Source organism: Lupinus angustifolius, chromosome LG07, assembly GCF_001865875.1.
Source record: "Lupinus angustifolius cultivar Tanjil chromosome LG07, LupAngTanjil_v1.0, whole genome shotgun sequence".
Taxonomy (NCBI): Eukaryota; Viridiplantae; Streptophyta; class Magnoliopsida; order Fabales; family Fabaceae; genus Lupinus; species Lupinus angustifolius.
This window is the reverse complement of record NC_032015.1, coordinates 4,158,729-4,180,486: the sequence shown is the minus strand read 5'-3', so window position 1 is coordinate 4,180,486 and position 21,758 is coordinate 4,158,729. Positions and strand designations below refer to the sequence as shown.

The 21,758-nt window shown below is 35.4% G+C and overlaps 3 protein-coding genes and 1 pseudogene across 6 annotated transcripts; 2 read left to right on the top strand and 2 right to left on the bottom strand.

Moving 5' to 3' along the window:
- LOC109351888 (histone H2A.6-like) lies at window positions 1,280–2,463 on the top strand. Its single transcript, XM_019593564.1, has 2 exons — window positions 1,280–1,565; window positions 2,044–2,463. The coding sequence occupies exons 1-2, from the start codon at window positions 1,377–1,379 to the stop codon at window positions 2,248–2,250; spliced, it is 396 nt and encodes a 131-aa protein (XP_019449109.1). The 5' UTR covers window positions 1,280–1,376; the 3' UTR covers window positions 2,251–2,463.
- LOC109351884 (formin-like protein 5) lies at window positions 3,367–10,208 on the bottom strand. 4 transcript variants are annotated; one of them, XM_019593560.1, is made up of 7 exons: window positions 9,370–10,208; window positions 8,023–8,758; window positions 7,310–7,943; window positions 7,016–7,218; window positions 5,783–6,018; window positions 3,761–4,601; window positions 3,367–3,663 (listed from the first exon to the last, which is right to left on the bottom strand). In XM_019593560.1, the coding sequence occupies exons 1-6, from the start codon at window positions 9,478–9,480 to the stop codon at window positions 3,777–3,779; spliced, it is 2,745 nt and encodes a 914-aa protein (XP_019449105.1). In that variant the 5' UTR covers window positions 9,481–10,208; the 3' UTR covers window positions 3,367–3,663; window positions 3,761–3,776. The 4 variants fall into 4 exon arrangements, with proteins under 4 accessions (XP_019449105.1, XP_019449106.1, XP_019449107.1 ...); XM_019593561.1 differs by having other exon boundaries at window positions 3,367–3,659; XM_019593562.1 differs by lacking the exon at window positions 3,367–3,663 and having other exon boundaries at window positions 3,683–4,601; window positions 7,310–7,528; window positions 7,577–7,943.
- LOC109351885 lies at window positions 9,294–20,109 on the bottom strand (annotated as a pseudogene).
- On the top strand, window positions 11,849–13,432 carry LOC109351887 (21.7 kDa class VI heat shock protein-like). Its single transcript, XM_019593563.1, has 2 exons — window positions 11,849–12,339; window positions 12,850–13,432. The coding sequence occupies exons 1-2, from the start codon at window positions 12,033–12,035 to the stop codon at window positions 13,140–13,142; spliced, it is 600 nt and encodes a 199-aa protein (XP_019449108.1). The 5' UTR covers window positions 11,849–12,032; the 3' UTR covers window positions 13,143–13,432.

Below are 21,758 nucleotides of genomic sequence, written 5' to 3'. Positions count from 1 at the left end.
TAGATTAGCATTATGCACCAATATTTTTTTGGATAAAATTAAATTAACCCTACTATTTTACTTATAATAAACTTAGTAACATGGGTATTTCCATAATTTTCTCTCTAAAAGAATAACTCACCACTCATCTCTAACCCTCTTTCCCCTCCCCATTAAGCTACTTATCTCTAAACACCAATTATCTCTTCACCCAAAACCATATACTGCACCAACACTACCGAACAACACAGCCGCCAGATTCAACATCACCACCATACCATTTACACAACTGAACACATCACCACACATAAACAAAAGGACTCATACACAAGAACTAGACGATATTAACGACCGCGACAGTGGCGGTGCAACATCTGGTTTCAGGGTGGAGGGGTTTTTGCTCTTTTCATATAAGTAGCTTGATGAGAAAAGGATAGGAATGAGGATGATTTTTTTTGTAAAACGGAAATTATAAAAATATCCTTATTACAAACTTATTACAACTAAAATATGATGATTAATTTTGTTAAAAAGTTTTGTACATAATGCTAACTTACGCTAACTAAAAAAGTTGTTTTTATAAGAAGGATAATGCATATTATACCTAACTATTTGGACAAAAAACCAATAAATTATTCTGCCCACAATTTATCTGGGTTGGGTCATAGCTCCCGGTTACAAGCCCACTGGTTAAAATGAAGCATGTATATTTGGGTATCACATGGTGCCGAATCGTAATACTATAAGCCCACAAATATACTTTTACATATAATTATTAAACCGAACGATTTTAACCTCTTACAAGTAAATCTCTAACTTAACAATGCTTCAAGTGGTGCATATTTGATTTTTCTTAAACAATAACTCAAGTTCGAGTATTATGAATAGAAAAAATAGCCGCTTAAAAAGTTAGTTTCACATACTTGTGGATATTTTCAACTCAGATAGGATTGCCTGTAGTGCAAAGATAAAAATTAACTATGAATGTGAAAAGGTACTAGTGCGATGAATGAGACACTAGAAACCGAATAATGTTCTTTTGAAGATTAGAAACCATAATATTAGCCTAATTGAAAAAAATTAAATGTTAGCAAGCAAACAAGACTGTGGCATTGGCGTAAATTAGTTGGCGCTGACACGACCGCAATCTTGCATTTACACAACATGTCAACGTGGAGCACATCTCTACCGTCCATTGTGAATACAATCCAACATTCTGAATCACGATCCGCGTCATGAAATTTCATTGGCCAAACCTAAATCCAACCCGCTATATATAAAACTCGCAACTGTTTCATCTTTATTCATTCTCTTCATTTCACCTGCGCTTTCACTTTCTCTCTCAATTTCTCATAAACGTCGTCGTTTCTTCGAAATCAGTTTTTCTAAGCGCATTAATGGCAGGTCGTGGAAAAGCCTTAGGATCTAGCAGCGCCAAGAAGGCCACCTCAAGAAGCAGCAAGGCCGGTCTTCAATTTCCGGTCGGTCGTATTGCTCGGTTCCTCAAGGCCGGAAAGTATGCCGAGCGTGTTGGCGCCGGTGCCCCTGTATATCTCGCCGCCGTTCTCGAATATCTCGCTGCAGAGGTAGTTTTCCTTACCCGATCTCAATTAATATTATTTTCATGTGTTCATTTTTTTATAATCTAGTGTTTCGAATTGGAGCCAATTTTCTTAATTAGTGTCTCGATTGAGGTTTCTGACCTATTTCTATAAGTTCTGAATGAGATTGTTTCGTTTTCATGTTGAATCTGCTGATTTTCTGCAATATATTGCATGCATTTTGCATATATGGCATTGTGCCATTGAATTTAGGGTTTTGAAATTTTACTCACTATTCCTAATTAGTGACCAAATCGACGTGTATTGAAGCAATCACTGCTCATACCGTTGAAGTATTCCCCTTATTTCATTGAAATACTCTGATTCATGGTTTAGTTATTTGGGGATCTGCCTTTGTGCGTTTGCAATGAAATTTTGAAGTGCAAAACCTATCTTTGTGGTTGGATTTTCCTAATAGTGATCGAAAAATTGAAAAGTTTGTGTTTTGATGTTACCTGTGCAGGTTCTAGAGTTGGCTGGAAACGCTGCAAGAGATAACAAGAAGACAAGAATAGTTCCAAGGCACATCCAATTGGCAGTGAGGAATGATGAGGAACTGAGCAAGCTTCTTGGACAGGTCACTATTGCTAATGGTGGAGTGATGCCCAATATTCATAACCATCTTCTCCCTAAGAAGGCTGGTTCATCCAAGCCTGCTGATGATGAATGAGTTCACATTTTCCTTTTGCATTTGCAGTATCTGCTATCAGATTTAGGGAATTTATTTGTAAGATTGATTTGGGGTTTGGTTATTTACTTCGCAGTGGTTGTGTAATTTATAGTAGCAGGAGTTAGTTCATGATGTCAATAGCAACCATGTTCATGTTCCTTTTGTTACCTATCTGATATTAGATTCTGAAAATTCAATTTTTTTGTTTGCAATCTCTTCCATCTTAACCGTCTTGGGGTTATATGTCTCTCTCTCTCATAAACAAAGTTACTCACTTTTGATGTTGTTTAAATTTAAAATATATTGTAAATGAAAAAACAAAACACAGGAGAAAATATTTTATTGAGTTTAAAATTTTTGCACTGACTGTGTAAAAATGATGGTAGTGGATGTTTTACTGACAATATAAAAAAAAATTATATTGTCATGTACATATTAAATTTTATTTTATTATTTCTCTTAAATTTATATATTTAAATTTAACAAAATAAATGAATGGTATAGGAAATATTATTAAGAGAGTAATACATTGAAAGATATAGAAAGAAAAATTGGAAGAGTTATGAATAATTATTTAATTAGATCTGAAAAAAATACTTAAATAAATAATAATATATTTGAAAATAAATGTACATAATTTATTTTGAGTTTATAAATTATTCAGAAATATGAGATAAAACCAAATGTCAATCTTTATGAACCACAGTAATTATTTAAATTTAATGACAACTGTTCGTGTACAAGTCTGGTCAATAGTCGGTCGTATCCGATCCTTATATCATTGTTAAGAAGACCATGGTAGCACAAGTGAGTCATGTGGCGGGTGTTCATGATTATTTCAATAGCTCAATGCTTCGGGTGGAAGGAGGATCATCATCATTTTCTTTCTTCTCTTGCAATTCTAACCAAACTAATGAGGCATTAGTTATTAAATAGTTGTTTTATAAGATCCTTAAACTAATTCGCTTACCACATTTTTAGCTTCCAACCTGACTAAATCAAATGGCATACTTTGCGTATTCACAAAGCACTTTGAATTCCACATTGACTAATAAAGATGAAACATTTCCCTAGATGTTAAACAAAATAATTATAAGTTCACAGTTTTTAATATTTATAAAGTTCATAAATGAAATATCAACCTACATTCTGTCCCTTTCAATACGTAAACATAATTAAGTTGAATAAAGAATTGTTGAAAAGAAACAAGACTCTACAAAATTTCTGCTCTAGAAATGCTGTCTCAAACTATGAAGTTAATCCCAATGGGGCACAACAATGGGGGTAGCAACTAGCAAGTAATTTTTTCCATGTCAGCTTCAGCTAGGTCCTATACATATGGCATTTTAGTTTGAAAAGTGTTCATACCGTGCCACTTCCACCATTCACCAAGTAACATATGTAGCCATCCTTCTGCAAAATTAAGCCAATAAAACCATGACTCTACATTCAAATAATAATGCTAGGTGCTATAATAAGAACATGTTAGTAAGGACAATAGTTTCAATACCACTTCTAACTTGAACCTATGGACTCTCATCATCTGAACTAATGTCACCAATCCTCCTTTCTGCAATTGCTGGAAAAAGTCGTTGACGATAATCAGAAAGCGGTGGTGTTTCGGATGATGATGTTCCTCGAGAAGTCTCTTGTTTCACAGGTTTTGTTGGCTTCATCTGTGCATCTTTCACTTCCTTGCATACCTTATCCAACATTATTAAGAAGTCTCTTACTATTACAAACAAGCGCAACCCTTCATCCTTCCCGGATTTTCCATGAAAGTAATCACCAGTGCTCTTCACCAGAGCCATGATTTTCTTCTCTTCTTCCAGCAGTTTCATGACATCGTCCTCAGCGTTCTGCAAGAAACTTTTCACTGTCTCAGAAAACCCCCCATCCTCCACGTTCTTCAGGTTTTTGTCTAACAAGTCTCTGGCTTTTATAAGACCATGGCTAAGTTTGGCAGCAGTTCCTGTTATGCTGTCAGCATCTAAAACTGATGCTTTTTTGACATGCTCGAGTTCACTGCTTAAGTGTGAAACCACCTGAAGACCAAGTTCACAATAGTGATCTGTTTCATCGTCTGTGTTAATGCTTGACAAACTCTGGCTCTCTTTTGCTACTCGAGCAGCTTTTATGCCCTCGGAGCGGATAATCTCTTGAACAACAAAGTGTAAGAGTGTAGTCTTGCCATCTGTTCCTTTTACATCAGATAATTTCAAAAGTGTATCAAGTTTAAATGCTTGTGCACCACCACGGAATGTTCCATCGTTCATACGGTTGCCAGTTTTGAGAACTGCTTCAAGAAGCTTGATGAATAGCCGGCTGCTTCTCAGTTCCTTACAAGCAACCTGACGTATCAAATGAAGGTGCAAGAATAATCAATTTTTTTCCAGGCGAAGGGTGATAAAAAGGAACCACATGGTGAGGGTAGAAATTGCAAAGATAAAGGAATTTCAGTGGATGCTAATTAAAGAAAATAGCTGTGTTTGTGTATTTTATATGCAACAACAAAGACTTCTCCACTAGGTAGGATCCACTACACGGATCAAATAGCACATTTGTGTTCTACCATAAACCATGACCTTAGAAAGATCATTTACATCTAATTTATTTTTAATGGTTTTATCTATAATTTTTCTTGGCCTTCCTCTACTTATAAGTAGTTATAACTATTAGGGATCCTCCACTTAACCGATTCTTCTTACTATGGTTTCTAATGGTCTTTTACTAACATGAAAAAGCTACCTAAGATGAAATTCACCGTATTTTCCTAAACAGGCACTACCCCTATTTTCTCTTCGATGCATTCTTTCCTAATCTTATATCGTTTTTATATATAATGCTTTCAAATTAATTGACACCCAACACAACTAAATTGATTGTAAAATGTTCCACGTCATTTTGAAGAATGCATTTCTAACCCCCCATTGGATTTAATATCAATCATACCAATAAATTTCACATAAATCAGAAATTTGATTCCCACTTCATTGTATATTTCTTAATATGAAGGTACAATGTGTTTGAAATATATGAAACCACAAACTAATTAAATGAAAACAAATCAGAGTCCAATCTCTCTAAATTTTTGCACACAGCATAATTACTAATGATTAATGGTTGGATTCATGAAAAACAAATTCTGTAAGTTATTGGATGATGCAAGATAAGAAAGTTTTCATAGGTGTGAAATGATCCTTAACCCTGTGTATGTGTGAGAGAGAGAGCACACCAAAATGTACATGCAAATGATATTCTTCCGTAAAGCAAATGTTTGCACATTTTTTAGAGTGTCAATTTGAGCATTGCATACGCAACAAATGAATTATTCCACCTAGCTTCTGACAGTATTGTGTTACCTTTGTTTCCTTAAGATTGCAAATATGCTATATTGGGATTGTGTTAAAGTCATTCAATGATCTCTCATTTGACATTAACTCAACTGAAACTATCTAATGTCAAGATCACAATGTGGTAGAAAGAGCATAAGAAATGCAATTGTAGGGTGGATGGCAATTTAAGATCGTACCTCTAAAATTGCAAGAGACTCTATAGTAGAATTGAGCTCCTCTTTAAGCGTAACCATGAGAAGCAGTGCTTCCATTCTCTTAAAAGCAAATGGAATGTCAACCATGGCTTTCAGGAACCGGTCAGCAGGGCCCAGTTGAGATACCTCACCATTATAAAGTCTAAGTTTAAGTTCTTCATCTGACGTTGGTGCCATCTTCAGCAAGGTTTGAAGGAATTCGGAGGGTAGCTCATTTCCTGATCAGCAAAAGACGAGTTATACAAAGCTTTCATACAAGTTGATACAAACCAGTATCAATGGTCCAGACACCGCAAGAAAAAATGAACAATATAAATAGAATCTGGGCGATTACTGGAAAACTAGGAAAACAGTGGGATGAGATCCTACTGCCACAGACCTAGGCTCCCACAAAGAGCTAATGCTCTCCATCTATAACAACTAGCAAATGATTTCCCAAAAACACCTCTCCTCACTCCATTCAGCCTCTTAATGACCAAATCCCATAAACATTCTCTCCCCATTCCTTTCTTACACACTCTCTCTCAGCCAGCTCATCAAAACTTTGCCCCCTCTCAAGTCTTCTAGAATATTCTGTTGGAAAGTAAGTCCCATATCACCTACCTCGTTGTCTTATGAATGATTTAAATACCTGTTGGGCTATCCCTCTCATTGTCAATTGGTTTTGAGATGGAACCTTAACATTGTATCATTGCCAAAGCCTAACTTCTCTCCAGTTGTCATGGGCCAAAAGATGTCTTCTAATCATGGATCAAAGGTTGCATGGCCAGAGCCAGATCCTAGCAAAAGTGGAGCTAGAGAAAACTAAATAATTTTGCTTTTCTATACATTCTTGTCCTGATTCATAAATTTCATCACAACATCTCACTCAAGCAAGCTTCAAAGGAACCATCCACTTGTTCAAGAAATATTTGTCTCGGCCACATAGCTGGGTTACCACAAACTGTGCTCCGAATACTCAATGCAATGATAATATAAATCAAAGAATGTTAAAACAGTATTAAACCTAACAAAAAAACAATTGCACAATCTATTCTCCCCAGCTGCAGCAAAATGGTTCAAGTTTCAAGTCAACAGAATAATTCATATCTACAATGTTTTAGGGAATCTGAGTCCAGATTGTGTTCTAAATAATTTTTGTTTTCCCAGAGAACCTAATATTAGTATTACAGTTATCAGCAATTCTTGAGGAAAATTAAGGAGCAAGTAAATCACCTTCATGAAGTGCATCACAAACTTCTTCCATTGTCACACTCAATGCTCGCAACAGAATTAATAAATTTTGTGCTTTCCTTTTGTCAATGATCTGGATATACTGAGGCGAAGGGTCTTGGGAGGAAGAATCTTTCTGTTGCTGGCCATTGTTTTTATCCACAGCATTATAGCCAAAAAGCGTCTCTATCATCTCTTCATTAAACCTGTCAAATGTTTGTCATTAAAGAAAATTAGCAGGCAATGACAAATTATAATCTGTGTCTGTGCAACAAAAGATTGAGGTTTATTACTTACTGGAAAGATCCTGACTTGATTTGATTCCAAACCATTGATTGATCTGGGTTAGCTTGTACCTTATCCCAGAAAAAAGGCTTTAGCTTGGTTTTAGGAGCGTCAGCTTCAACATTCTCCTCCGCTTTTACCCTACCTGGGGGAGGAGGTCGAGGAGGTATACTGCTCTTAGGAGGTGGAGGAGGACCAGGTCTGGCACCAGGTGGTGCTTGGGGTGGTGGTAGTGGAGGAGGACGAGGTCTAGCACCAGGTGGTGCTTGGGGTGGTGGTGGTGGAGGAGGACCAGGTTTGACCACAACTGGTGCTGGCGGTGGAGGAGGACCAGGACGTGGAGCGCCACCAGCACCAGGCTGTTGAGGTGCAGGGGGGGGAGTAGGAGCAGCAGCATTATCAGAAGGCCTAAATGACGGTGGTTCAGGAGGAAGAGGACTCAGCCTGCCAGGAGGGGTTTTTAAAGGAGGCGTTCCAGAAGGGATGGTCCCCGCCCACCCAGGAGGAGGCCGTAATTCAAATGGTGACCCTCCTATTGCTAGACTTTCTTGCATTGAGGCCTTGTTGCTGCCTACCAAATTACTATTTGATGACTGAAACCCAGGTTCCTCCCCTTTTACTGAATTTCCAAAAGCATGATAAGAACCTGTATCAGAAGAGCAAATATTGTCAAGAATAATAGAAAATATTAACAAGATATGAACAAATGGCAATATGATATATACCAACAGAGTAGTCATTCATGCTCAAACTGAGAAGGGGCCTCTGATCATTTTGTCTATTTCGGCCAATCCTATTAAACCGACGGCAGCAGAAAAAGAACAATCCTGCAGCTATTAATGTCACTGATACAGTTAAGACTACAGAAAGTATAACTGTCTTTTTATTACTAGGCTTATCTGGATGTTCATTAGTGCCAGGAGAGGGAGGAGAAGAAATATCTGCAACCGTTGGTGGTGTCAATTTTGGGAAGAATGCTGGTGGCAAAGAAGGATGCAGAGGTCTAGTATGGGATGGTGCTGGACTGGGTTCAGATGATGGTGCTACACTAGGTCCAGGAGATGGTGTTGGACTGGGCGTAGGTGACCCAACTGCAGGACCTGGACTAGGTGCTTCTGATATGTGCTGGAGCAAAACACGACCTACATTTTTTCTAGGAGGACTGGATATGGAAAAGGGTGATCCCATGTAAGCAAAATGCAAAAGCTTGGAATCATCCTCTTCTCTGGAAACAGGTAATTGAAGATTATTTTCTCTCAAACAATGAAGAAATTTTTCCTTCAACCGAAGATGACAAGCATTAATGAATTTTTGGATGTCTGCTTGTGCTAATAGTCTAATCTCTGAACTGATTGTATTGGTCCTACCGGACAATTCCAGCGATAGGCATAAATCATGATCTTCAGCCTCTTTCTTTAAATGAATTATATCTTCCCAACAAGTGGTCCATGGTACCTTCGCCTGATACATGAAGTTAACATAACAAGTTTTAGAGTCTACCAATCCATTCTTGACAAATGATCATCATAAACCAATAAGGCACCGTAATTTAGTGGGCCATGTGACCTTAAGAATAACTACATGAAAACTCAGAGGCTTATCTTAAAAATTTTAGTGCACGCTCATGCTAACCAAGATAGATAATAGAAGCAAATATGCATTCATAAATTTACCATCTTTCTCAATCTAGTTCACGCGTTCGATGCAGACACAGCACTTAGAAGAAGCACTCACTAAAAGATAATCTAATGGAATATATAACCCAATCGCATAATAACACTTTTCTAATATATGATCTTTGGTGATCCTTAAGATGCTTGGAAAAATACATTCTCCAACTAAGTAGAAACACAGATGATGGCCACAGAAAGAAGGCCAAACAAGAGGATTGTGTTCGCTTAAAATGAGAAAAAATACAGGCTTTTATAGGAAAATAGTTGGCATTCTCACTTAAAATCTCAAATCTCTTAGTTCCTATATTGTATTTGCCTTTTGTTTTCTTCATTAAAACTGTAAATTTATTTGAAATGAAAAGCTACCAAAACCTACATAACTAGTGAAACAATGCTTACCGTGTGCTGATCAAACAATCCAGATGCTGGATCAAGTAGTTTGCAGCTGACAGCTGCTACAAGAAGAAGAACCAAAAGAACACAAAAGCTAGCTTTTTTTATTGCAACCATATTATGAATGCTTAATATGCTTCTAATTTCATCAGGACCTGAATCACCAACAAGCACAAGTCTACAATCCCTTCATCACCCCCAAAAAAATAATTCAATTTTCACCATCCACCACAAACCGAATTAAATTCCTGTTCAGAATAACACAATTACTGCCCTTACAGACGCAAAGTCAGCAAGATCAGCCAAGGGTTTAGGATAAAAATTCGAATTTTAAGATCAAAACACAAATATAGTTTTCTCTCTCCTCTCCAAAATTTCCAACTTCTATTGAATCAGAAAAGCCCACCAGAGAATTAATAAAAAATCAGCTCCAAGAAAATAAAAAAGACTCAAGCTTCAATCTTGAATATCACAATCAATCAGAAGAAAGTGAAGAAACAGTCCCTGTGAATGCCACAGATGCAAATAAAAAATCAAAGTAGAACTGGTAAGAAAGATTCAAAAAAAGGGTCTTAAGTTGTGACAGGATCCAAGAGAAAGAGCTGAAAAAACAAGTACAAAAGTATTTGTTGACCAAGAAATGTTCAAAGTAGCATTGGTTAAGGTAAGAAAAAGGAAGAAGCAAAAGGAGAAGACTTTTGAGTGAAATGAAGTACTGGGTGTTAAGATTAAGGAAGTTTGTTATCAAAACACGGATAGAACACTAGATCGCGTTTATGACCGTTTCTTCATTCAGGATTCCGACAATTGTTGCTGTCAAGTACTTCTTCCAACACTTTACTGTAAGGAAAAGTTGAAGAAAGTTTTCCAATATTATTATATCATTAATAATTTATATTTAATTATTATAGGTAATTTTCAAAAGGTAAAAAGGTGAATTCGATTTAAAGATTGTGGTAAATTTTGGGTCGAATTGTTGTAGTTGGTGGGAAGTATAAACAAAGTATAAAATACACCAATTTTGGATTCACCGACTGCTGTAATAGTAATTACTTGTGTAAAATTCTAATTATCTATTTAATAAGATATAGGATATATTTTTTAATTTAATATTTGTATTTTATATTACCAGATGTATAATTAATGTTTATTATTTGTTTAAGAAAAGAGTTTAAAATATATGCACTGACAATGTAAAGTTTTTTATACTATCTGTACATGATCACCATTTATTTATGTTACTTCAGTATATACACATTAAATCCTATTAAAGATATTAATGACTATTACACTGGTAGGTGATATATTAATTAGATAAAAAACTATTATAATATTAGCGTGTACAAATTATTTTCTCAATCTCAATTTTTAATCTAATAATCAACTTTAGAAATTGTGATAGGTACTATTATCTCCATTTGAATAATATGATAATTACTTAATTCGTGTAAAATATATTATGGTATTAATTCCATGTTGAGAAGTCTCATTATTGCATTTGCCATTTAAATATTTAATGATACTTTTCAACGTTCTCAATATTCATTCCCATATGACCAAAAGAGCTTATCCTCTATCTTACAATTTGTCACATTATGTGTTAATTACAATTAAATTTTTAATATTTAAAATTTTAATTTAAATATATCTGTTTTAATTAATCAGTATATGAATTGTTACAAATTGTATGAGACATAAATGCTCACTTGTTACACAAGGGGCAACAAACACTGATTGAAGGGATTGAATAGCTTTTTCTTTGAAGAAACCATAAATGAACTACATTAAAAGTAAAAGGCACAGTTTACTTCTCCTTAGAAAATTTTAATTTTTTGATGCATTGTTTCTTTAATAAATTGCTGGAGAAACTTTACCATATATTCATTAAAACATATGTCCAGTTATGATTGATATTCTTATTAGCATATTCTGCTAAACATTAACATACTTCACAGTGTTTTTTATAGCTAAGAATTTTTGTGGCTCACCAACACAGCATCCACTGAAAAAAGAATTACAAGAGTTAAGTATTATTCATTATAGCACATTAGCACCATTAATTGGGTCAAGATCCTCTCTAGCTAGCATTAGAGAGGGAAGTACATTAAAAGTAAAAGAAAAAAAGTGTTATTACGTGACACTTTTATCCTTCAAATACAATCTTCATAAGGAAAAGTTAAAACAACTTTTTTTATATAAAAAAAATATATTAAATTGAGCATAAAGAATATCCACCCAATACAAAGAAAGATTAACCAATGATCTTTTCAATAGCTAAAAAAAATAGAGTTTAGGATTGATAGACATGGAGAAGAATCTTTTATAGGAAAATAGTTGGCATTCTCACTTAAAATCTCAAATCTCTTAGTTCCTAATATTGCTTATGCCATATTCTGCAAGAGCTTTGTCATAAGGTTTGATTAGTCTCCCTTAGTCCCTTCTCTTTCTACCCACATGTTGTGCTAGATATCTAAGAGCACTTAGCCTTACGTAATGTGCCTGACATAGATTCTCTTTATGTTGGAACAAGGTGTAAAAAAAGCAAATATTCCTTATAGCTTTACAGCATTCCATATATTCCAAAGGAATTTGTCCTCTAGTAATAAAAGGGCTTCAGATCTTCCACCATAAGAGAAAGACAAAAAAAACTTCATCTACCAAGAGCAGCAATGACAAGTTTTAAGAAACTTGAGGTTCAAACAGATGATGAAACTCCACATAAGTGGTGTACTTCTTTGGGAGAAGAGGTTTTTAAAAGATTCTTCAGCCAGGCTAATACAACAGTACATAAGGTTTTTGGTGATGGGTCATTTTTCAGTCCAATGTTGTTTGGAAAGTTCTTTGATCCTTCTGATGCCTTCCCTCTTTGGGAGTTTGAATCAGATATCTTGTTGTCTCATCTAAGGTCCTCTACCCAAAATACTGTTAGTTGGTATCAGACAGATAAAGGTTACATAGTAAAAGCAGAATTACCAGGTAAGAAAATTTTCAACAATTTCAACCCACTATTATTATTTATTAGTTTCAAACTGAATCTTCATTAAAGAAATTATGAAACAAGGAGTGTGCCTAACCAGTTTTTATATCTGGTAAAAGTAAAAATATATCAGAACTGAAGGAACTATATTACTAATTGTAGTGTTTCAAATTGCGGGCCGCATCACGTGATGCGGCCGCAATATTGCGGTTGCCGTGACCGTGCAACCGCACCATATTGCAATTGTCGTGTGGAACCGAATTACAATGATGCGACCGCAACAAGCCGCAACCGCATCAGGCCGCAACGTAACCCCATCGGGCTGCATCGATATCAAAAATGTTTTTTTACTCGCAAATTAATTCACACTGCAATGGCCGCAATCCGTATCGCAACAGCTCCAGAAGAAAAACAAAATTGTGTGCATGCGGCCAAGTTTCCTTAGTTTGAAAACAAGAAATCTGCATAACTAGTAAGAATTTTTTAACACTAGTGGTTTCCCAAAACAGGAACTGGGATAAATAACATTGAAGTTCATGTTGATAATGGGAAAGTTGTGGAAATCAGTGCACAGTGGAAGCTTCAAAGAGACTTAAAGGCAAATGAGTGGAGGTGTGACCATTGGTGGGAATATGGATATGTTAGAAGGCTTGAGATGCCAGAGGATGCTGATTCCAATAATATAGAAGCACACATATATAACAACATGGTTTTAGAAATTCAAATACCAAAGAGTCCACTGGATTGTGATCCTCCTCAAGGAAAGGATGTGGCTTCAAGCAGTGTAAATTTAAGAGAATAGCACATAGAGCTGGTAGATTTTAGCAACTTCCTTGTAACTTGGTATTTGACAATAGTTGACATTTAACAGAATTAGTAATCTCAGCCTATTTTATAAACAGTTAATGAATACTTTCATTAGTTCCTCAGTGATAAGAGAAGAATATTTAAAATCAAAGTATTTTTTATCTAGTGAAAGTTTTTACATGTTATAAACTTCTCTATCAGTATTCATAATGTGGCAATTTATGCCACCTGCTTCAGTGGATACCTCACAGGGTCATGTACTCCCTCCTCAAGTTGCCTAAGTTGGCATTGAACTATTCTTTGGGTTTTCATTTTGGTAGAATGTTGTATCATTAAATCATATCTTCTTGGCTTTGATACTACCATGAAGTAAGAAAGTGAACGTAAATTTCCCATAAAAAAAAGTGATTTTTGCACAATACTCTTTTTGGTATAACCAAGAGTATCCCCTCACCCTATGCCAATACATTATCTCAATTTAAATTACAGGCACACATGTAAGACAATTTTTTTACCTAAAATGTTTCTGTTTTCATAGTATGTATAATATACTTGGGAAAGTAACAATCCGGGAAAAATATAAGTTGTGACTTATATTACTTTAATAAAATAGAATAAAAGGCAAGAGAGAAGATACAAGGTGGTTCTACTATTTAAAAGTAATTAAAATTAATTATTCATATACATTGGTCTGTTATTTACAAGGTCAACAGAAGAGGATACCAACATAGTATATCCACATTTTGGAATCTTAGTCAACCCCTGCATCTCAAGCTTCTCTGCCTCTTCAACCATTAGATTAAGTTATTAACATTGTTAATAAAGTCTTCATGCTACATGAACGAATAATTCCAAACCTACATGAAAAGGAAGAAAATCAAGCGCAAGATTAACAGCCATAGCTTAAGTAGAAAATACTAAAGCAAATTATCCACAACCATAGCTCAATTATACATGTATAATTGTTCAGACAATTCTATTTAGTTAAACAATTTGATTCTCTCAAGAGACTTGCCATATGACAATATTCTAAGTCAGAAATATTACCTTTAATCAGATTCATCTCCTTTGCTTCAAAGGGATTCTTCATTTTCAGGCCCTCAGTCACTATTTACAAACATGAGTTGAGCCTCCATGTTTAAGTGCTCTCTTCTATTATTACAATCTCATGCATAGTAATTGGTTGGAGGGAGTCATTGTCATTTATAAAGCCCTTTGTTTCTGCTGGAATCAAAATGATTATTCCACTCATTTCCTTCAAACCCACTTTTAAATTCAGCAATAGCACCATCATGTTTAATCATATACTCGGGCGATCCAAAAATTATACTGGGTGAAGTGCTGCCCATTTCAAATAATCCAGAATTTTGATACAACAGTGGATCATCTAACTTGTTATCCGCAGCAAGTGTCCTGTGAGAGAACCATGAAAATAAAAGAACTAAAGGGTAGATTGCAGGAATAAGAAGGCACAGAAGAAAACCATCAATTTTGGTATTCTCAGCCATTGAAAATTCTGATACAATAAAATAATAAGTGCAAAACCCAATAACTATCTTTTGACCTATCTACCAATAACTAATTAGAAAATTACTTAATTAGTCATCAAATCTTGCTTGCTGACATTTTGGGGTCTGTATATAGTCAAAAATTGGAACCAAATATTTTGGCCTAGCTTCAATCATGCGAGCCGGAAACCTTTCAATCTCAATTTCCCCTCCTGAAGCAGCCTTCTCATCCATCATCATGACAGCTTCTTTACCCATTGAATGAATACATATCTGGTTGGCAATAGAATCATGTACTTAAATGCCAAACTGAGGGGTATGATAATAAACATTAAAAGCACAATGTTCAGTTTTAAGACAATATACCTCGGCCTTTGCCCACAAAGGAGTATCAACTTGGTGCATTTGCAGTTCAGCTTCTGAAATATACAAATGATGCTTTTCCTTTACTTCCTCTGGATATATTTTATTGCTGTCAGAAATTCCATTGTCTCCATACATGTCAATATTATCTGCTCGTTCTCTCCGACTCCTCCTCTGACGTATAATCCATTTCTGAATAGCGCCAACTACTACTCTTGGATCAGTCTGTGGAGCCGATTCATAAGCAGGTGCGAATCCAGTAACAACAGGTAAATCTAGACCATTAAACGTCTGCATATGCAGAGCATATTGTATCAAAGAACCACGTGAAAAGACCAACAGGTAAAAAAAGTCCTTGGAATTGTTCCCTTCAACATACAAGGCACTGCTACCTTCGAAATTATGGAAAGACGAAGCAACAGCCCCAGAAAGAGAACTCGTCCTACCTGTCGCAGCTGCAGCTGCAGCAGTACTAGTTACAGTGCCTCTCCAGCAATCAGATCCAGTTCTAATTCTGCTTACAACAGAAAGTGTGATCGGATGACCAGCAGCACAAAGGTTCTGCTGTTTAAAATTTTGTAAGGGCCTGTGAACTGCTTGATCAGTCATAACACCCAACCCATCATTGTTTGCTGTAAAACTATCATCATATGGCTGTATATTTACAGGTCCTCCGTGAGGATTTATAGCAAATAGATGATTAGTGCCCCTTGAGGAACTAATCATAACCCACTTACTGTCAACACTGAAACTGATATCCTGTATAAGCTGAAAAGACAAATAAATATTTAAAAAAACATCCTAGTTGCTTGTACAAACATTTTTTAAGATAAAAAAATGACTGTATTAATCCAAAGGAAGAGAGGGGAGGACGATGAACTCACCGCATTTGTAAAGCCACGTTTCAGCCTGTAGAGATGAACATGAAAAGGGGCAGCATCAGATGTTGACAAACTCTCACATCCAGGCATTATCTTAAAAACATTAATGTTATGGCCCTGAACGGAAGCAGTCACTAATATGGTGCCACTAGGATCAAAGCATAAGACGGAAATAGGGCTCCTGTGGGCCCGAAACTGGCAAACAACATCTTCACTGATTATATCTTTTACAATGACCTGCACGACCAATAACAGGTTATTCTACCTAAAATCATAGTGTAAAATGTAATAACATCATTGTTGTATCGTAGAAAGAGTAACCAAGACTAAACCATACATTTATGATGAACTCATCCTAAGATGGAAGAAAATGAAAGATTGCAAAAGTGTATTAGGCTACTATGATATCGTCCAGAAAGACAACTACTTTTGAAATTAGATTTAATCCCATAAAGTGGAAAACAAATAACAACAATCAAACTTTAGTCCCACTAGGTGGGCTTAGTTACATAGATCAAATGATGGCATAATAATTTATAATATATCATGTTCATTGATAAAGTATTGATCTCTAAATCATTCTTAATTGTTTTGCCTATAGTTTTTCTCGGTCTCCCTCTGCCTCTAGAAATTGGACCACCCTCCATTTCATCTACTCTCCTTACTGAGGCTTCTAACAGTCTCCTCCATACATGCCCAAACCACTTATGCTACGATACATCCATCTTTTCAACAATAGGAGCTAGCTACATCAATTTTCTCCTTAATGCATTCATTTGTTATCTTGTATTGTCTAGTGTGTCACTCATCCAATACAATATTCTCATCTCTACTATATTGAGTTTATTATCCTGTTGACATTTTACCGTCTAATATTCAATCTGATATAACATTGCAGAGCTTATGGTTAAAAAAATGGTGACCCAGTGCACGAGACTCCCACTTAGTGGGGTCTAGGGCCGTAGGGCGGGTCTTATAGTTGAGCAGTAAAATTTCCCTCAAGCTTTAGTAGCATCTTTCTATCACATATGACACCTGAAGTACTTCGCCATTTCATCCATCCATAAAGTGGGAAAACATTGAATGCAATTTCAGGTAGAACAAAATGTTGAGTGCCACATCATATCAGCCGAATAAAACCTAAGATAAGGTGGATGCAATGTTATCTACTTGAGCCAAGAAGATAATCAAGCACAACACATGCAGTCACACTTAGAAGTAAAAGCAAAATTACTAAATCAGGAAGACAGTATATACCATTCCTATGTTATCAACATCTAGTGAATGACTATCGATGACTCCATTAGTCCTTGAGGCGGGGTTTACATATTGTAAAGAACCATTGCTATAGGAATAAGCTCAGAGCAGTATCTAGAAAGCTTCTTATACCCCATATCTCCAAGGGTAGCAATCCCAGCAGCAAATTGCTTACTAGACTCTTTACAATGGTGTGCAAGCAAGCTCCCATTTGAAGAAAAACCAGGAAAGCTTGCAGAAGGTGTCAAATGTTGTGGGCTGACACACCTAGAAGTGGATGCTGTAACTAGGCTTCCACTATAAGCCAGCCATCTAGGACCTACTGCAAGCAGTCCGTAGCCCATGCCTCCAGAACCACAATAACTCAAGACTATAGGATTGGTAGATAAAGTATATTTCGTCTCTAATGTTGTGGTATCAAAACAGTGTATCTGCAAAACAAAGATTCCATTAAACACTCAAAGAAAACAAATACTAAAAAAGAAGCTTGAAGCATATATTGGAAAATATACCTGAGTGGATTGAGAAACAGCGACTATTCGAGAACTGCACCTTACAGAATAAACAACAGACCTAAACTTTAGTACATGAACATATGAATGGGTCCTCATAGAAGAAAAATGAACATTAGTTGGTAGATAGTTTCCATTCACTTGTTCTTGGTAAACTGAAGTGCCTCCACCCGAAGGGGTGGTCAACCCATCTTGGACATTGCCTCCTCCAGAAAAGAAACCATCTGTACAAACTACCAACAATGGGTGCCTGTCTGCAAACTTGTCTTCATGTCTCATTGATACAATTGGCCTGGGTACCATTTGCATAAATGAAACAGGACCATCATGTCTGGAAACTAGTTCACAGGCATTATTTGAGTCATCAACATCCCAAACTTGGAAGCCAGACCGATATCCCAGAAGAAGGACTTGCCTAATGACTTCTCCCTCATCCTCTAACTTGTCAAACCCAGCCCAAATAACCTATACAAATTTAGAGTAATTGAAATGAGTCATCCCAATCCTAATGCCAAACTGAAAAAGTAAAAATAGAGCAATCAATTATTCATTCGGAAGGAAGGAAACAACAAGAAATCACAAACATCAAACAAATATCATATCAAGAAGAATGAGGTATGCATAGATCCAGAGCCGTGAAAGGGTAGAGAAAAATACATAAATAACCTATATCTCCTAAGCCCGTAAGCCAGCATCCATTTCACATAAGGAAAAAAGACAAAATAAACTGTATCATTCACACAATACTGTGCAAGACTAAATTGTTAAAAACCCAAAAGATAGGGTTATTTTGTTGAAATAACCAATAACATAGAAATGTTATAATCATCTCATATAAAGACTCACAAAGTCGGACTTTGTTCAGACTCTAGAAACTGTTTCATCGCAAACAAATGTCAACTTATGGAATGAAAATAAGTTTATAGATACCTTTCATCTTCATCAAACCTATTGGAAGTCCAAAGCACCACTAAGGTCACATCTTTCTATTTGGATAGAGCCTCACAAGCAAGGGTGCGCCTCAGACACAATAGTGAGGTTGTTGCTTAGAGACCAAGATATCACAAGTTCAAATCCTAGAATGTTTCTTCGCTTGTGAGGATAAGGTTGCATACATCTCTACCCCATAAATCCCACTAAGTGGAACCCTCGTGCATTGTGTCGCCCTTTGGTATCCACTGGGGTATGCAGCAACCCTACCGTTACGCCGAGACTAATCCTCTTGATTTTCCACTAAAACATAAAAAAATCTCTTTATAGTTTTCACAAGACTTTCATACTTCCGTGACTAACTAACACACATGATTAACACGATTTCTAAAAAAAAGGATAGAGCTCAATTCAAACATATAAATAAATTATTGAAAATTAATATGGATATCCAACATTCAATGTTCAAAACTTTAAACACCCTATTTAGTAGCCACTATCTTAAAACTGACAAACTAACTATTAAATCAAGATGAACGATTATCACATATCCATGATTAGAATATCTGTGTGTTTGTATTTTGAAAACGAGTAACTTTTCTGTATCAACTCCACACATTTTACCAGCAAAAATAAACCTTGCACTGGACATGCATGAGGATTCTGATCAACCAAGCATGGACTAATAGAGTAACCACAATTAAATCTGAGCTTGACTTGCACAAACTATTACCAACTTAGTAGAAACATAAACTAATAACTATGACATAGAATCGGATGTTAACTTATCAATAAAAGCAAAAGGTTAATCTAACTTGCCTTAAATGAACAACATATAAACATCACAAGTTTACTAGAATCAGCAAGCGAGCAACAATTCATAAAATTGATCATCCATTTAGAACTCATACTATGATAGTCATCAATACCTGATCATGGTCAGCATCATCATCCCTATCCACAATGGACGACACAACTGATGCAGCTGAGGCTGCTGCGGACCGAGCAACAGAGGAAACAACCTTCAGGTAGCTAGAGAGCACACGGAAGGAGCTAGGAACAAAGCTGCTATTGTTGTTGTTGGTTCTGGCACCACCACCAACTCCTCCATGGAGAAGGTGATGCTGTTTCTGTCCATCATTGTTGCCACTCATCCCAAGAATCAGGGGAGATAAAAACAACAGCTACCCGCTATAACAACAATAAAGGGTTCACCACCGATTCTTGAAATACACAATCTTTAAATTCAAAGTTTCAAACATCACGTCTAAGATAGAAACAACAAGCACCCCCTGACAAAGCAATAACTCACAGTTTTTCTCACAGTTTTTCTCACACCTTTTGTTACATGTGTCTTCATCCTCTTTACTTCGTTGAAAGCTTCAAAATTTCAACCACCCAAAAACAAAATATGTCTCAAGAATTCAATAACTTCGCTTTTCTTTTCGTATTTTTGCTGTCTCTGATTGAACACGAGAATCAAGAACAATTTACACGTTGAGCTTTAGATTACAAATGATTGATCTTTCTAACGATCACAAAATGAAATAGTGATGATGATCTATAGTAATTAAAAAATTACAGACAAAATTGTGAATTTTTTTTGTTTGAATTTAAAAAAAAAAATCTCCATATTTATGAATAAACTGTGATGACAGAATTGATGATGAAAATGAATCGTGGCAAGGAAAATGGGAAATGGGGAGATTAGGGTTTTAGAACGGAAATTCGCCCGGGGATCACCGGAAAACAAGGAGCGAAAAGGAAAAAGAAAAACAAAAAACAAAAAAGATTGGGGCTTTACTTAACTTTTTATTACTTTTCATATGATTTCTAATAATTATTATGTTAATGATGTGGGTTTGGAAAATTTTATGAAAAGTTTAAGAAATACAATAAGTAAGGATTGAAATCTCAAACCTCAATATGAAATAACAAATTAAAGCACATTATCAACAATAAACTAATTTTTTTGTATAGAGATGAGTGCATTAATACTAACCCTGATAATAATAATTATAATATGAAGTTGATAAATTATATAATGCACGAGCTGAGACAAGGACACACTTGATTTCATTTAAAATCTTAACTGGTATCTTTGGGTCTGCAACAATCTATAATATGACTCTCAATTTATGCTTTACACGATAATGTTCTGAATTTACAAAAGGATACACAAAAGGACTCTGTGAGATGTAACCATATGGGGAGTACCTATTAAAGAAGAAAGTGGATTGTATAAAAGAATAGCAAATATTCACATTAATTTTGATCTTGGCTTTTCGTTATTTTGTTTTTATACACATATATGTGAGCAACACCATCTTGCCCATATTTATGATGGACAATGTTTGATTCTATGCATTTTTTTTTTGTTAATAGACATATGTATAAGTCAGTTCTCATTTAAACAGGGATTATAGTATGGATTTAATATGTATAATTCAGTAAATTATTCACCATTGATTTACTAACCATCAATATCATTGACTCTCAAACAAAAGTAATACAAATCAAATGATGCATGATATATTGACAGTTTAAAAAATTTTACACTGTCAATACATATATTTTAAACTCTTATAATATTATACAAGCACGAATAAGATTGTTCATTTTGCCGATGCAGGTTTTAAATTAACGAATATTTTAAAATCAATAAAATTTGTTGGATTTAATTGAACACCCGAGCCTATGCTGGTTGTTGTTTGTTTAATGGAGTTGTCCTTCAGAAAAGTTTAACATAATTAACGTTGCACAATGCTAGTAACTAATTGTTTGGGTGTTTGTTGGATTTTTTTTTATTAATAGACATATGTACATGAAAACAGATCTACAAAAGAAAGTTTGAAGTCTCATAGACTAATATCAATTGGATAAATAATATTTCTTATTAATATCAAATATCAATAACAGAAAAAGAGTGCATAGCAACTTTATTTATTTCTTAAACATTATAAGAAAAGAAGCAACCATAAAGTCTGAGCTTATTCTATCTAAATATATTATTATTGCTCAATAATGATAAATATTTTATTCAAAAGTTATTCGTCTCATCTCTGCACTTTTAGATCTACCTTGTCTCTTGATAATGTCTTCACCAAATCTATTTGCAAACTCTGTTTCTATACAATCCTCACTTTTCCCATCCACTATC

Coding starts and splice junctions, on each gene's coding strand:
- LOC109351887 (XM_019593563.1), top strand. CDS start 12,033: ATGACAAGTTTTAAGAAACTTGAGGTTCAAACAGATGATGAAACTCCA. Junction 12,340..12,849: donor AGTAAAAGCAGAATTACCAG/GTAAGAAAATTT, acceptor TTCCCAAAACAG/GAACTGGGATAAATAACATT.
- LOC109351888 (XM_019593564.1), top strand. CDS start 1,377: ATGGCAGGTCGTGGAAAAGCCTTAGGATCTAGCAGCGCCAAGAAGGCC. Junction 1,566..2,043: donor TCGAATATCTCGCTGCAGAG/GTAGTTTTCCTT, acceptor TTACCTGTGCAG/GTTCTAGAGTTGGCTGGAAA.
- LOC109351884 (XM_019593560.1), bottom strand. CDS start 9,480: ATGGTTGCAATAAAAAAAGCTAGCTTTTGTGTTCTTTTGGTTCTTCTT. Junction 7,944..8,022: donor CATGAATGACTACTCTGTTG/GTATATATCATA, acceptor CTTCTGATACAG/GTTCTTATCATGCTTTTGGA. Junction 7,219..7,309: donor ATCAAGTCAGGATCTTTCCA/GTAAGTAATAAA, acceptor AACATTTGACAG/GTTTAATGAAGAGATGATAG.